Here is a 16,408-nt window from a genome sequence, read left to right as displayed (position 1 = left end):
CCGGCAGCGAAAATATGTATTACTATTATAGAGGTTATTATTACTTGGATTATAATTTAATTAAAATTAATTTTAATTTTGTGATTGATACAGAAAATATTCTAATGTAGAAAGAGACAAAGGAAACTTTCTTAGAATCATTGTTAAACACGTGCCAACAATGGTATCAAGATCGAATAAAAATTCTCTACGATGGATCCAGTTACCATCGTTACTCCGCCTTCATGACATTTTTGAACGAGATGTATTGTCAGGTAGAACAAATTCTTTTTGTCTCATAAAATAACTTTGGGTAGTTATTTGATTCACAAAACTCCATAAAATATATAGTTGGAATATTATGGATTGTATTACTAGCTCTGTCAAATCAGTCTACTTTTAGCTGCATTGTAAATCAGAAAGATTGATTTGTAACGTATCCAATCTCATATATATGTATGATTTTGGTTACAGTTAAAGCGGAGGCAGCTTCAGTTAAAGACACAACAGGAGGGCGTTCCTCCCGGACGTGTCCTTCTCACGTTGCTTTGGAAGTGTTGCCAAGACTGCTTACAACCTCCGGTTGTAAATTCTTTGGCTGAGGTAGGCTTAACAGAGCATCGATACAATTAAAATAATAATTCCAAAATATCCTATATTCTTATTGTCTAATTTATACATTATAGTACATTATATGAAGTGACTAAAAAAATAATTCTTTTTCTTCATGTTAAAGACTGACTGCCTATTCTTCATTTTAACATGTATCGGCAAAGACTTGGACGCTGAATTACCAGCCCAATTGCAGCAATTACTTGGAAGCCTACGAGATGCTTTTCTCGCAGAAGACACAATATTACCGTCAGTTCGGAAGACTCTGTTGCAATTGATTGAACTTCATGCTGCGCATTGGCAGCTCCCAGCACCAGCAGTCGTTTATTATTATCCTGGTTCGACCTCGAAATGATATTACCATCCTCTTGATTCCTTCGTCCGTTCGTCGATTTTCTGTGCGAATACGAACAATATGGATTTGTAATCAGTGTGAGCCCGTTAACAGAATCACTTGTATTTGAACAGACACAAACAGCGTGCATCATGCAAATAAAAATGAAATATATGCTGTTAACATAGGCCGTGGGAGATAAAAAATTTGTTGGAGGTAATATTGTTAATTTTACACGTCAAATTATTGTGAAAATCTTAATTTATATTATGAATGATGGTATTTTCTACATGAACTGTAGTTTTTGATTGTTTTTTATTCACAGCGCTATATCGCCTAAACTAATTAGGGGATTTCGTAATTGAAAAATCGAAAGATATGTTGAAACATGGAACACTATAATATCTAATATTATAGAATTCTTTTTGAATACTTAATTTGTATAGTAATAATGCAACGTTGACAATCCTCAAATTAAGAACATGTACTTTACTTTATTTACATAATTATACATAGCGTCTTGAACGTGTGATATATGCCTCGAAATCGCAAAAGAGAAATATTTTGCGACGCGTTCTTGTGAAATCTTTTTTCGATTAATGTTCAAGCGATTATGGATGACCGATGCGTCAGTTAGTGAAACACGAACAACCGTGATCCCGTTACCACAAAGAATGATTGTGTCTTGTGCAAAAAATGATTTGCAACGATTGTTATTGCGCATCTTTATTAGAAATGTCGCAAGAGTCTATGTTCAATTTTATATACGATTAGTTTATTCGAGTGAATTCTTGAGTATCTATAATTCATTAATGACAGAATTCAGTAGATTTCTATGGTTTCGGTAATATTTTTCTTATGGTTTACGGCTTAGAAATTATTCCGTTAGTAAGTCAATAGGTCAGTAAAACGAGGCCAGTTGAAAACGGTACATTATTTGTCCAAAATCGCGCGAGCATTACGAGTCTAAGAGTTTTAAAGGATAGGTTGTAGACTCATAATTGTACAAGGATATAAAAAATTAGACATGTATATACGTAACGAAGTAACGAATGATTCAACGAACTAGATGTTTGCAAGGAGTATGTCATCATTGGAGGATCAAAGAACGCGGATAATCACGAACTTCGATAAAGATATTCCGAATTTTTCTCCGCTTTTTCCGTAAATACAATGCTATATACGAAGTATCTTAAAAAAGATAAAAAATATTAAAGAAAAAAAAAAAGAAGAAACGAATCGAATGAAAGAATGAGTGATAAAATTACCATCGAACTTATCGAACGATACATTATAAAAAACGACCCTTATGTGGAACGACCTCAATGTTTGCGATGATTTATATAGGTTTTCCTCTTAAATGTATGGAGTAAATGGTGGATAGAAAACTGATGTTAATGTTGTTGTACCTTCTAATGTGTCATGCATTAAGATCCGAACTCGAACAGTTTTTTCTGTACACACATACAGATTACAATACTCGTTCTAATTAGTACATGTGAATGACTTAAATTAAAATACAGGTGCAAGAATTTTTGTTTTAAATCGTTTATTTTGTTTATTAATCTATATTTCCTCTGTTTATGCAGTAATATCGATTTTAATTTCAGGTATCGTTTCATAGACAAAAAGACTATTGGATACACGAAGACTAGTATTCCTCTGTGATTATGTACAATTCAAAGACTCTTGGCAAATGGCGTGTGATTCATCATAGAAAAGATGAAGAGCTTTCTGGAAGGGAGCGGCCAAGCAGAGAAGAACGTTGCTTAGCGTGACATATACTCTGAATAAGGAATATGCCTGTCTGATCTCCTTCTCGAAATGCAATCTCCTTTGCTGATTTGTGCCAAGGGCGATAAAAATCGTCCAGTAGTCGAGGAGTCAAGATTTCTTCGCGAGTTGATTCACTATGCATGTCTTCTTCGAGGATATCTATGCTTATTTTTTTTCTATTACGATTATTACATTTTTGAAAATCTTTTGTATATATGTGAGATCTTGTTCAAAGATCAATATCAAAATGATCATTACAAAACCTTAAAACTAGACCAATGTCGAGTGCTCAAATTACTTAACTTTGTTTTTCATGCCTTACTTTTACTTTAGGTGCTGTAAAATAGAAACAAATACACCTACGCCACTGTTCCCATAAACAAACAAAGAACATATAACATCATCGAGATAATGCAATTATTCCTTCATTCGTATAGTGAAACATCTGTTACATTATGTTTCATTATGATGCAAAGAATAGGAAACGAATGAATATACCTACGTTTGGTCTAAACTACTGCTGAGTACATTTCATTTGTAATCTTATAAATGTATTAGAACTGAGAGAACGTTTAATAAAAAGGGAGATGTGTCTAAGTGAACTGAAACTCAATTGATAGGAGAATAAAATTAATATTTAGTTTCCAACCAGGTATATTTTCATATTTACTTCGAAAAGCAAAGATCAAAGAAACTTTAACAGACATCTATAATAAATAACAAGAGATGTGTGTTCAATGTATCATTTTGGTTTATTGCCTTTATACCTAATATTAAGTAAAATTTCTTTAACTTCTACATTCAGGAAGAGAATCAGAAATTTATCGGACTGATTATTCCTTCTCGTTTACTTTTCTATAGAAAATTATCATCCTTTCACATCCTGTACAGAAAAACTAGATAATTTCTAAAAGAACACTATGGATTACCCTCGCTTCACCCAATCAGTTGACACATTTAACACGTACCACGCAAGATTTTTGAAACATGTTTGACAAATGAAATTGTAGAGGTAACCCACACCATATACTACTAATTACTTACAAACCATGCTTAATTGAGCAATATCCTTATGTCAAGGTCACGCGTAATGTCCTCCACTTGTCTCAGTTTCAGCGTCCGGAGTTACAGGAACAAAACGTGGAACGTGCGCGCATTCCGGTAAACCTCTCCGCTGCTGCTACCAGGATGTCCTCTGCCAGTGTCTGTAGAAGAGACGTCCCGTCGTCGACCTTGAAACTTCAGGTCGGAGAACCGAGAGAGGTTTCGCCTTGGGTAATTGGTGCCGCGGACTCGAAAACTAGGCCTGCGCCTGTGGTGACGTCGTTGTCGGTACGTTGCGATGTATACGGTGAACGAACCAAGAAGAGAGGCGAGGAGACGAGAGTGGAGGAGCGGCGAGAAGCAATAAGACAGAGTGAGCACATGTGAGAAGGAAGAAAGATATGCATAATATACAGAGAGTGGGAAAGAGAAAGAAAGACAGAGACGCGTTCGCGGTAACGAAACAAATAGGCCGGCGACTTTCACCGCGTATCCAAGAACGGCTACACGACACACAGGTAACAACCGACCGCTCTTGGCCCAAACCACTCGAGTATGAGGTGTACCCTCGCTCACCGTTCTCAACGTCCTCGAAGTGGGGGGAATCCTGCTCGAAGCCACAGACACGAGGCATACCCTGAGAGCCAGCGAACGGACCTCGATTCTTTTTCTTTCGTCCGTGTGTCGCACGTGTTGTCTCTGTTCTCCGTGGTGACCGGCTACACTGCCTGGTGGCATATCCACGACCAGGAGTATTGTTTTGCTGCTCTCCTCTCTTTTTTCTCCTCTCGTGGCAAATTTTAGCGCTCATCTCAACGTTAACGCGTGTAGCACATTTTCCTTTTAGCCGATCCTCTTCGACACGTATACGTAAATCCTATCGCAGAGGCAGGAGGATATTTCGCGCGGAACTGAAACATGCATTCCCGCGGTCGATTCTGAACTGAACGCATCGAGTGGTGGTAATTTTGTGCGAGAAGCGGAACCAAGTGGTGATAAACGAACTGTGTAAAGAAATGCACGGGAGTGTGTTACCGATCCGCTGACAATGGCACGACGACGACCACCGAGACCAGATTTGCCGTGGATCTATTTGTTTGCTTGGCTGCTTTGGATCGTCTTGCCTATTGGAACCGGTACGCCGTGGACTCTTACTTTATGATGTTAGACGGTACACGCGCGCGATTCCGTTATCCGCTCGAACGAGCTGCCGAGGAAAGTGTACCGAAAGTGAAAATATGGAGCAACGATGTTCCAACTGGAGAGGTTTCCTTTTGGTATTTTCCACTTGGAAGGTCTAGTGGATCGTTTCTTGGTCTTGAATGTCGGCTCGTTCAGCCCAAAAGTAGGTTTATGTAAATCCGAATGCAGGCATTTTCGTAAAATATCCAGCTGGGAATTTTGACTCGAATGTTGAGATTAATTCTTAATGTCTAGAACTAGTATAAAATGATAATTATACAAGGAAGTACACGAGTAATTTCAAAGATAGCACGTATGAATGAGTTTATCCTTCTGATTGAAATACTTGTAGGATTTAATTATCTTTATACGAATGAGTAATGTTTAAGATGAGCAGAATATACGAATAACATTTTACTAAAAAGTATTGTGTAAGAAGATTAGTTTGCAGATGGATTAATTCTCAATATTTCTCTAGTACTTTTAATATTTGTTTTATGGTTTTAATCATACGAATTTGAATACCACACGATGAAATTAGTTTTAATGCTCGTGTTCATGATAATCGTCACTGTTATCCAGCATATTAATCTCATCATTATACCATCTTCTTCCTTTTAATGATATCTTGCTCTTTCTACCAAGTAATTTTAAGTTTCAAACGTTTACACTGAAGCTGTTTGACGATGAACGTGCAACTTCGTTAGTCGTAAATTAGAAGTTGATAGCCGGATCCGTTTAAATATCCAAGCCGCGATTTATTCCGTATATAACGAGTAATTTATAGGCATAGTTGTCTGAACGATTATCATTTATCTGTTATACGTCTAAGTTAACGGATGGATCGATCGTTCAACGAGCAATCGCAAAAATGATCGAAGCAGTTGAATGCTTTCCAAAAGATTCATGATTCCAAGAAACGATCCATATAATTCACTGTGCTCGAATCGATCTGTCGATTTATCTAATTAAAGATTTTCACTTAATTAATAACTGCGAAAGATTCAGATCTGCGTACTGCGATCTTTGAAATCTCTCGTAACGTCGTTTGTTTTCGACTTCGAAATAATTCTACTTTGTCCATTTCAAATTTAGAAAATGACTTCTTGTCTCTTGCAGGGCTGGTGCACAGTTATGCGGATAAACAGAGGTACGATGGATGGTACAATAATTTGGCTCATGCGGATTGGGGATCGATCGGCAAGTAGTTCAAACAGCATTGTTTTGGCGTTATATCGTCGGCGAGCACACGTGCGTTTAGTTCTGTTACTCTGTTTAAGTCTGTTTCACTTCAAACGCATATCATTTTCTTATAGAACAGACACGGTTTTTCAGTAACGAAGAAATGCAATGATATTAAAACGAAAGTGGGAAAAAGTGAAATTGGAAGAAATCTTTCGTAATTGTAAAAATGATGGAACTCGTTCAAGTTAAAAATGCCAAGCTTGTCTCTGAATTTTTAAAATTTATAGAAAAGTGAAAATTGTTATCGTTTGAACAGAATTGAACGGAGTAGCTGTCTGAAGACGCAAATTGTCGTGGATATTTTTGTTGATATTGTGATGCAGCTCGTATTGCAATGGCGTGCAAGCCAATGGCATGTAGAGTGAAAGGCGAAAAAAGTCGCTATTTTGTTTCAATATAGGCCGGTATAAAATGGGCAGTAAAAACTTTAGCAGCGTGAAAGACGTGATCAGCTTTGCCAACAGAAATGTTATGGTTGTTTAAACGCGAAAATTGTTGCCTCTAGATTATTGTGCTAACACCTAATCTATTTAACATGAATCGTAATGCTAATAATAATTCAGAAATAAACAGCAATTCGTGCAATTCAGATTTAATACTTTATTTCCTTTTTATTGTGACAATTAAGTCCCTTGCTATTATTAGTAATTAAAATTCTTTACTGGAACAATAAATCTTATTTTTATTGTGTCAGTGCTTGCAAATGTACATTTATCTTAAATTAAATTAGGCAAGCAACGTTTATCAACATTAGAAATTTTTCAAATAATTTTTGGCGATAGTATTTTATTTTCTTGGCCAATAAGAAGTAAAGTGTATAACAAAAGGCTGTCATAAAACCTCATGAGATCATCTCTTTTTATTTATCTAGAAAAAGACATCAAGTCACAAATTAAATTCGGTAAAAAGATCTGTTCTGTTCTTGTCCTTTTTACCAAACATTTTATACTGAATGATTCTCAATTCCGAATATACATTAGTTCTTAGGCTAATTATCTACCCTTCTAACAATTTAAATGGCATCGTATGTCATCAGGTTCTCTGTCTATGTATTTAACTGTCTACTTTCTGACAGGATGCTAATAAGTCGTTCAAACATTTCATCTGGTTTTATTTTTTGTACCAATAGAATCATAGAAACACAACAGAACAGTTAAACTCTTGTTTCAATTTTATTATACGACTCTTTCACAAGGGTAAGATATAAAACGAACGCTCATTTTATTCTTGCAGACTTGTTAAATAATTCTAAATAATAGGCCAAGTAGCATAGCTTCCTAACGAAAGTATTCATTGATGGCGCTTCATAATGGATAAAAAGAATTGTATATAATTTAAAAATTTAACAAAATTTGTTTACGAAACATAATTATTAAGCCATGAGAATCTTAACACGGTTCGTACATCCGTAGACAGCAGGCTGATACGAAAGATGCCAGCAGCGTATTCAGATGGAGTTTACATGCTGGCTGGCCAGGATAGACCATCTCCAAGGAAGCTCAGTCAGCTTTTCATGCAGGGAGACGATGGTCTACCATCCGTCAAAAATAGAACAGCATTATTCGCTTTCTTCGGTAAAGAATCAATCATATTAAACTATTTTAAAATCGTTAAAACTAACCATTATTAAATCGTGATACACGAACAGCACGTACATGATCAATATTTGTAAGCTACGAGGAAAATTAATTTATGTTAAGAAGAAACTGACTCAACATCCGTTTGCATTTCAACCAGTAACTCCTTCGACCACTCTTAAAGGTGTATTGTCATTCGCTCAGCAAAAGGATTTCCAACTTATGATACGCATACTACCGATAATCGAATATCACCAAGTGATACGTAAACCGAATTTGATAGTGAATTATACGAAATAATAAATTATCAAATTACCAAATCCAACTTCGACTGATGATATGTAAGAAAAAGATGTTATGAATCAGATAGGATAGCATGTAGAATTACGAAGCAAGGGAATTACCATTGCTGACAGTGCAGGCATTCGAATATCTGTATCACGTTGTTGCGCAAACGTTAAGGTGACCGGGTGTCAGAATAGAAATGAGAGGCACGAGGAACAGGGAACTCTTCGATTCAATTTTTAAGCTAAAATATTTTGTACAATGGATTATGATTCTCGTTGCTATAAATAATTTGGAAATCGAATTGGATAATTATTAAAAATAAAGCAAATGTAATATATTACATAGAAACTTGATCGGTATTAACTGTAACTCTAAAAATATCCATGAAGAGTATAGAATGTCAATGTTTCTTTCGATGTTCGTTAAATTTTATTGGCAAAGTATTTTTTTCTTAACATAATCTCTAATGATAGTATCTGCTAGTCTATTAATATGTCCAGATTAGTAATGAGTAGACGGATATGATTCTAACATTGGAGCACGACGGTTGCGACAAGGGTCCGTAAAGTCCAGAGTCAGATTACCTCTTTCTTTTGGTACGAAATGGGATAATTCTTGCACTAAAATCCATCTGACATATCTGCATAAGCTTGATAAATATTTAAAACCTTAATTGACATTTAGAAGTTTAATTTTAACAAAGCTACTTAAAAGTAACATCTTGATACATTGCAAATGGATGTCGAGGCATCTCGCAGTTCCTGTATGTTAGACAGGAATAGTTATAAAATATCTGGTTATTGGATACGATTAGTAACAAGATGTCCAGTCTGCGATGTAATATACATATTACGCTTTGAGATATTCAAATTTGATGCATCAACTACTAAATCAGAATGTAGAAACCCAGAGAATTGGGCGAGGAAAGCGCGACCGATTCTCGAAAGAGGCGGAAAGTAAAAACTGGAACAGTCCCCTGAATTCCTTTCGCGCCGATTCGCGGCAGTGCCGTCGACGGAAGCGACCAAAGAAAAAGTGATCCTTCGAGAACCGGTCGCGCGTTGAAATCGCTTCCTTGAGAGGGGAACCTCGATTCCTCTTCATCGGGCGCGGACGGAACCATTTCAGGGCAACTGGTCACGTCGGAGATAATCATGGCCAGCGAAAGTGGCTGTCCCATAGAGTACCATCGTATCGACGTGGACAAATGCGATCCGGTTTTCGACAAGGAGTGCCAAGGTAACAAGTACATTCCCTTCCGTCGGGCGGATTACGATCGACAAACTGGACGCAGCCCTAATAGCCCTCGTGAACAGGTAATTTCTTGCTTTCCTCCATAATTTATCCTCTCGATTTAATCGACGATAGGGTACTATTCGTTCCTATAGAATAGTTTGGAGGTTTTCCCTTTTTCCTCTTATTTTTCTTTCTCTTTCTTTTACAATTTTGACCAGGAATTTTAATTTTCAATTCGGCTTTGACTTTTTTCCCATATAATTCATGTTCCATCACACTTTTAAAATTTAGTTTCCTATTATATATCATAACCCAGTGAAAGTTTAAAGCAATTGTTTATCAATGTAATTGAAGATTGATTATTACGGCAGTTGTATTCAATTACGGTTGAGAGGATGCTAAATTTTAAATGAATCCGAATTAACAATGGAATAAAATGTTGAATGGATTAATGTCTAATGGAATCCATTGTTTATAGCTTGAATGGTGCCTGGGATGATTGAAAATATCATTTCTGGTCGTTGCGTTTTTCGACTGCGATATCTTTCAGATATGAAACTTGCAGAATCGAATTTCGTACTGCATGTAACGAAAAAAACATCTTCTTTAATACAGAAGATCGTTAAAATATTGGGAAATAGGTGGTGAAAAGTAGCTCTGAATACGTGAGGTTGCAGATAAACAAAGTGACGAGCTGGATCGACGGTAGCTTCATTTATTCGAGCAGCGAGGCATGGGCAAACACCATGAGGTCCTTCAAGAACGGTAGCCTCCTTATGGAACCCACCAGGAAGTTCCCCGTGAGGAACACGATGCGTGCTCCACTTTTCAATCATGCTGTCCCACATGTTATGAGAATGCTCAGCCCGGAACGTCTTTTTCGTAAGTTCGTTTCCTTCTATCTTCGTACGTGACGATTTGCATAGTTTTTACATGATAAAAATTTACTTAGTTCTCGGAGATCCACGAACGAATCAACATCCTCCGTTACTGGCTCTTGGAATATTGTTTTATCGGTGGCACAATGTAATTGCTGCCCGAATACAATTAGAGAATCCGGATATGTCTGATGAAGATATATTTCAGAGAGCAAGACACGTTGTTATAGGGACGCTTCAGGTAAACAATTTGTATATTATTTTAAATAATTATTGGATAGTCTTTCATGTATATATCGTAATTTCACTTAATCAGTTTACTTACTCAAAAATTCGCCAATTATAAAGGAGTAAGGGTATTGAAGTATTGTATTTAATACGATAAGATGTTCTGTAAATTCTAATGTTAGATTCATTAAGTAAAGAAATATAATTTTACATACTATACATTGTATATTAAATTATTTGAAAGTAACGAGTCCTTGAATAATGTACATTAATCGACGCTATTTATCATAATTATAACAAAATATAGACGTAATGTATCCTTTTCACACACTCCGTAAATTGTCATCCCGGTACCGTCATTGTGAGTAATGCTATATCATTCTCGTGTAATTGTATACCGTTGCTGTAACCCGATATACTAATTTTATACTACTTCAAGAATTAATACATACTCATGAACCGTAATCCTTTATGAAATATTTGAGTATCGTTTTTATATTGTACAAATATATTCTACACTTTATATCAAATATTCTTTCTAATTTTCATTTTTCAATTTACAGAATATCATTTTATATGAGTACCTTCCTATAGTTTTGAATGAGGATACGCCGCCTTACGCAGGATACAAGCCAGATCTGCACCCTGGAATCAGTCATATATTTCAAAGCGCAGCTTTCCGGTTTGGACATACCTTGATACCGCCAGGATTGTACCGCCGAGATGAAAAATGCGACTATAGGAGAACTAATACCGATCAACCTGCGATCAGACTTTGTTCCACCTGGTGGGATTCCAACGTAAGTGATACTAAACTTTGGAAATATTTAGATGACTCAAGAGGAGCAATCTCATTTAAATACAATTATATTTGTATACTCTGTTTACAGGAGATTTTAACTAATAGTACAATTGAAGAACTCCTCATGGGTATGACTTCGCAAATAGCAGAAAAAGAGGATAATCTCCTTAGCACTGATATTAGAAATAATTTATTTGGACCTATGGAATTTTCGAGAAGAGATTTAGGTGCCTTAAATATCATGCGAGGCAGAGATAATGGACTTCCAGATTATAATACGGCTAGAACGCATTTCAAGCTATCTCGCAAAAAAACTTGGAACGAGATCAATTCTGAACTGTTCAATAAAAATCCTTCGTTACTGCGTACGTTAGTCGAGATTCATTCGAATAATTTAAACAACGTGGATGTTTATGTTGGCGGAATGTTGGAATCTAGTGCTGGTCCAGGAGAACTCTTCTCTGTGGTGATTAAAGAACAATTTCTTCGTTTAAGAGATTCTGATAGATTCTGGTTCGAAAATGAGGAAAATGGGTAAGTAATAGATTAAATACACAACGGGAAGATAATATTTATGATTTAAACGTATCCTACAGAATTTTCACGAAAAGCGAGATAGAAGATATTCGTCGCGTTACTTTATGGGATGTCATAGTAAACGCGACAGGAATACCGGCGAATGCAGTCCAAAGAAATGTATTTACTTGGGAAGAAGGAGACCCTTGTCCACAACCTTACCAATTAAATTCAACAATGTTAGAACCATGTGTCCCGTTGCAACGTTACGATTACTTTGAGGTGATTACTATTTCTTATATTTTTCTGGTACATTATCCAACATTACCTAACACAACACTACCTACCTGTATCGTTTACTTCACGTTCTCCTCTCATTGCCCTATATGGAATAGACCAAAAACTATATATGTCCATTCCGTTACAGGGAAGCGAACTGGTGTACATATACGCTTGCGTGTTTCTTGGTTTTGTGCCAATTCTTTGCGCTGGAGCCGGTTACGGCTTGGTTAAGCTTCAGAATCGCCGCCGAAGACGGTTGAAAATTCTGCAAGAAGCAATTCAAAAAAGGAACGATGGTAAAATCTGCGTGGACAAGATGATCGTGCGCGAGTGGCTGCACGCGAACCATCGTCGTCTGGTCAAGGTAAAATTCGGACCGGAAGCGGCTCTGCACATCGTCGACCGTAAAGGAGAGAAACTGCGCACGTTCGATTTCTGTGACGTGAACACAGTCACGATAGAAGAGTCACAGGTGAATGTAGCAAGCTTGTTTCACTTTTGTATTTCCGCAAAATTCGACAGTGGATCTAATCAAGGAATCTTGAACGAAGCCTTATGGTTATGTAACATGCAGGGATTTACGAAGGAAAATATTAATGCGTGAAAATCCTTAAAGACTGGTTCCTTGTTAGTTCACCGAATTCAACGGACCAGTCCGATATACGAAACCCCTGTAATTCCACGCTTTCGTGAACGTTAAAAATGTTGCTTGCTTCATAGGATGAAGTTACACAGGTTATTGTCAAAGTAAATGAGGAAATGGTTACCAGTATTTTTCATAAGTGAGAATGATATAAAAGTAATCTTGTTCAAAATTTTGTAAGGAAGATAATTAGGTAATATTGTTCCTAATTTAATAGTGTCTTAATCTCAGCACTCTTCGCATGATTTAGAACCAAGTGGAATTATTTCACTGGATAGAAAAAGATAGTAATCAAAATGTTCCTGATACTTTATATTCTAAATAATATTTATTTAGGAAGACGAGAATGGCCACCGTAAGGCGTTGGTTCTGTTACGGATACCGCGGGACTACGACCTTGTCCTTGAACTGGATTCGCTGGCCTCGCGTAGAAAGTTCATTGCGAAACTGGAGGCATTTCTGGCGTCCCATAAGAAGCACTTCACGCTGTCCCAAGTGAGCCGGGATATTATGCTTGCAAAAGCGGAAACGAAGGAACGCCGTCAGAAGAAACTCGAACAGGTGTTTTTGCGTTCTTCGTTCGAATCAACTTCTATCTAACCTTTTAAGGGTTTCAACATGCCATTTCCTGCTTTGTGGCTATGTAACACAAGTTTTTCCCTTTCTGTCAGTTCTTCAGGGAAGCTTACGCTTTGACGTTCGGTTTACGACCTGGTGAAAGGCGACGACGATCCGAAGATAGCGACAGCGGTGAAGTCGTTACCGTGATGAGGACGTCGCTTTCTAAAAGCGAGTTTGCGAGCGCCCTCGGAATGCGTGCTGACGCGGTATTCGTGAAAAAAATGTTTAATATTGTCGATAAAGATAGAGACGGCCGTATTTCATTTCAGGTAAAAGATATTAAATTTTGGAAATGCTTCTTGAATTCGTAGATAAAAATTAATTAAGAACAAGAAAGAAATTAGTAAGAAAATGAACACAAAATTGATAATATCAAGATAACGATATAATTACAAGTATTTAATTTCTTGTCGAAAAGTTGGAAAATTTCCCTATTCGTGTATCTATATTGTAGGAATTTTTGGATACAGTTTTGCTATTCTCACGTGGAAAAACTGAGGATAAATTGAGAATCATTTTCGATATGTGTGATAAAGATAGCAACGGAGTTATCGACAAGGAAGAATTATCAGAAATGCTTAGATCTTTGGTAGAAATTGCACGTACAACCAGTCTTTCAGATGATCATGTCACAGAGTTAATCGACGGAATGTTCCAAGTAAACTTTTAGTTATAAAATAACATTGTTAAGTACAGTATCAAAAGACTGAATTGAACTTAAATCGACTGTTCCAGGACGCTGGACTCGAGAGAAAGGATTATCTCACGTACAACGATTTTAAGCTAATGATGAAAGAATACAAAGGTGACTTCGTAGCGATCGGTCTCGATTGCAAAGGCGCGAAGCAGAATTTCCTCGACACATCAACAAACGTGGCTCGCATGACAGGTTTCCATATAGATCAGCTTCCACCCGAAGACTCAAAGAGTTGGGCTCAAAAACAATGGAATGCAGTTTCGACATTCCTCGAGGAAAACCGACAAAATATTTTCTATTTATTTGTTTTCTATGTTACAACCATTGCACTGTTCGTTGAAAGATTTATATGTAAGTTTTCTTGATCACTTTTCCTTTCATTGTAGAAGATTGTGAAAGACGGATGATTAAGAATTAATTTAAACTTCAGATTACTCGTTCATGGCAGAACATACGGATCTGAGGCATATTATGGGAGTTGGAATTGCCATAACTAGAGGATCTGCAGCAGCCTTGTCCTTTTGCTATAGTTTACTCCTTTTGACTATGTCCCGTAATCTTTTGACTAAACTCAAAGAATTTTCCATTCAACAATATATTCCTTTGGATTCACATATACAATTTCATAAAATTGCTGCATGTACTGCACTATTTTTCTCTGTTTTACATACGGTGGGACATATGGTCAATTTTTATCATGTTTCAACTCAGCCATTAGCTCATCTTCGATGTTTAACCAGTGAACTTAGTTTTCCAAGCGATGCTAGATTAACTATTTCGTTTTGGCTGTTTAAAACTGTAACAGGCGAGTAGTTGACACTAATTACATCTACTATAAATTATTTAATAGTTGTTTAAGTGTTTTAACACTAAATTATTGTTTGTTTAAAACAGGTTTGACTGGAATATTATTATTCATCGTAATGACAGTAATTTTTGTCTTTGCTCATCCAACCATTCGCCAAAAAGCATATAAATTTTTCTGGTCCACACACAGTTTGTACGTAGTATTATACGCACTATGTTTAATACATGGTTTAGCCCGTTTGACTGGTTCTCCACGATTTTGGATTTTCTTTGTTGGTCCTGCAATTATTTATTCTCTGGATAAAGTAAATTAAACAATTATCTTAATTCTCCTATTCGTAAATCTTATTTAATTTTTTTTTTATAAGCAAATATGTTATTACTACTATTTTTCAGGTAGTTAGCCTTCGTACTAAATATATGGCATTGGATATTATCGAAACAGAATTGTTGCCTTCAGATGTGATTAAAATTAAATTCTACAGGCCACCAAATTTGAAATATTTATCCGGACAGTGGGTTCGTCTTTCTTGCACTGCGTTTAGATCGAACGAATTCCATTCATTTACCCTTACATCCGCACCGCATGAGAATTTCCTGTCATGTCATATTAAAGCGCAGGGACCATGGACGTGGAAACTGCGCAATTACTTCGATCCCTGTAATTATAATCCGGAGGATGAACACCCAAAAATAAGAATAGAAGGACCTTTCGGTGGTGGTAATCAAGATTGGTACAAATTCGAGGTCGCTGTTATGGTTGGCGGTGGGATTGGTGTCACTCCCTACGCCTCCATGTTGAATGACCTTGTATTTGGAACTTCTACGAATAGATACTCTGGGGTTGCTTGTAAGAAGGTAATTATAATTGAATTTTACTAAAATCTACTGGATCTAAAAAATCAAAATTTCGTCTCCTTTTCCCTCGTTAAATTTAGGTTTATTTTTTGTGGATTTGTCCGTCACATAAACACTTTGAATGGTTCATCGACGTCCTCAGGGATGTTGAAAGGAAAGATGTTACAGACGTATTAGAAATTCACATTTTCATTACACAATTCTTTCACAAGTTCGATTTACGTACAACCATGCTGGTAGGTTGTTGTGTAGTTATAATTTTGAAATTGTTTGTCGTTTAAGAATAAATTGAATTTAACTTTTTTTTTACAGTATATTTGTGAGAATCATTTTCAGAGGCTATCCAAAAAGAGTATATTTACAGGGCTGAAGGCGATAAATCATTTTGGTCGGCCCGATATGACATCATTTCTAAAGTTTGTTCAGAAGAAACATAGTTATGTAGGTTTCATAGTTATTTTCATTTAATTTTCATTAAAATTAAATCATCAAGAAATTGAAATTTGCACATTAAAATTAAAGTTGTGATAATATTATCAATTTAAATGTATCACAGGTTAGTAAAATAGGAGTATTTAGTTGCGGACCACGTCCTCTAACGAAAAGTGTAATGTCATCCTGTGATGAGGTGAACAAAGGTCGTCGTCTACCGTATTTCATTCACCACTTCGAAAATTTCGGCTAGTCTGATTGATATCATTTCGAAAGAGGAGTAGAAGAAGAAGAAGAAGAACGATAGACTCTATCATGAATCTCTTACAATTCTATCGAGTGTACATATTTGTGCGCGTACGCGCATGTTT

At 36.4% G+C, this 16,408-nt stretch overlaps 2 protein-coding genes across 2 annotated transcripts in view; both read left to right on the top strand.

Moving 5' to 3' along the window:
• Positions 1–2,685, top strand: part of LOC108545353 (nuclear transcription factor Y subunit alpha) — an 11,459-nt gene extending 8,774 nt beyond the window's left edge. The window contains exons 9-13 of the mRNA XM_017896913.1: positions 1–33; positions 111–254; positions 454–582; positions 716–2,448; positions 2,536–2,685. The exon at positions 1–33 is cut by the window's left edge and continues 4 nt beyond it. Coding sequence (XP_017752402.1) covers positions 1–33; positions 111–254; positions 454–582; positions 716–946 — 537 coding nt within the window. The 3' untranslated portion in view covers positions 947–2,448; positions 2,536–2,685. The remainder of the gene's footprint in view (positions 34–110; positions 255–453; positions 583–715; positions 2,449–2,535) is intronic.
• Positions 2,686–4,278: 1,593 nt separating this feature from the next.
• Positions 4,279–16,290, top strand: Duox (dual oxidase). Its single transcript, XM_017896936.1, has 20 exons — positions 4,279–4,881; positions 6,047–6,127; positions 7,585–7,746; positions 9,166–9,353; positions 9,951–10,155; positions 10,226–10,392; positions 10,943–11,179; positions 11,270–11,715; positions 11,778–11,979; positions 12,125–12,451; positions 12,959–13,183; positions 13,294–13,512; positions 13,698–13,901; positions 13,979–14,291; positions 14,371–14,745; positions 14,835–15,052; positions 15,144–15,605; positions 15,686–15,841; positions 15,918–16,046; positions 16,162–16,290. The coding sequence occupies exons 1-20, from the start codon at positions 4,794–4,796 to the stop codon at positions 16,288–16,290; spliced, it is 4,533 nt and encodes a 1,510-aa protein (XP_017752425.1). The 5' UTR covers positions 4,279–4,793.
• Positions 16,291–16,408: the final 118 nt, after the last annotated feature.

This window comes from Eufriesea mexicana, unplaced genomic scaffold (assembly GCF_001483705.2).
Source record: "Eufriesea mexicana isolate 0111107269 unplaced genomic scaffold, ASM148370v2 scaffold395, whole genome shotgun sequence".
Lineage (NCBI taxonomy): Eukaryota > Metazoa > Arthropoda > Insecta > Hymenoptera > Apidae > Eufriesea > Eufriesea mexicana.
This window is presented reverse-complemented; position numbering and strand designations above follow the sequence as displayed.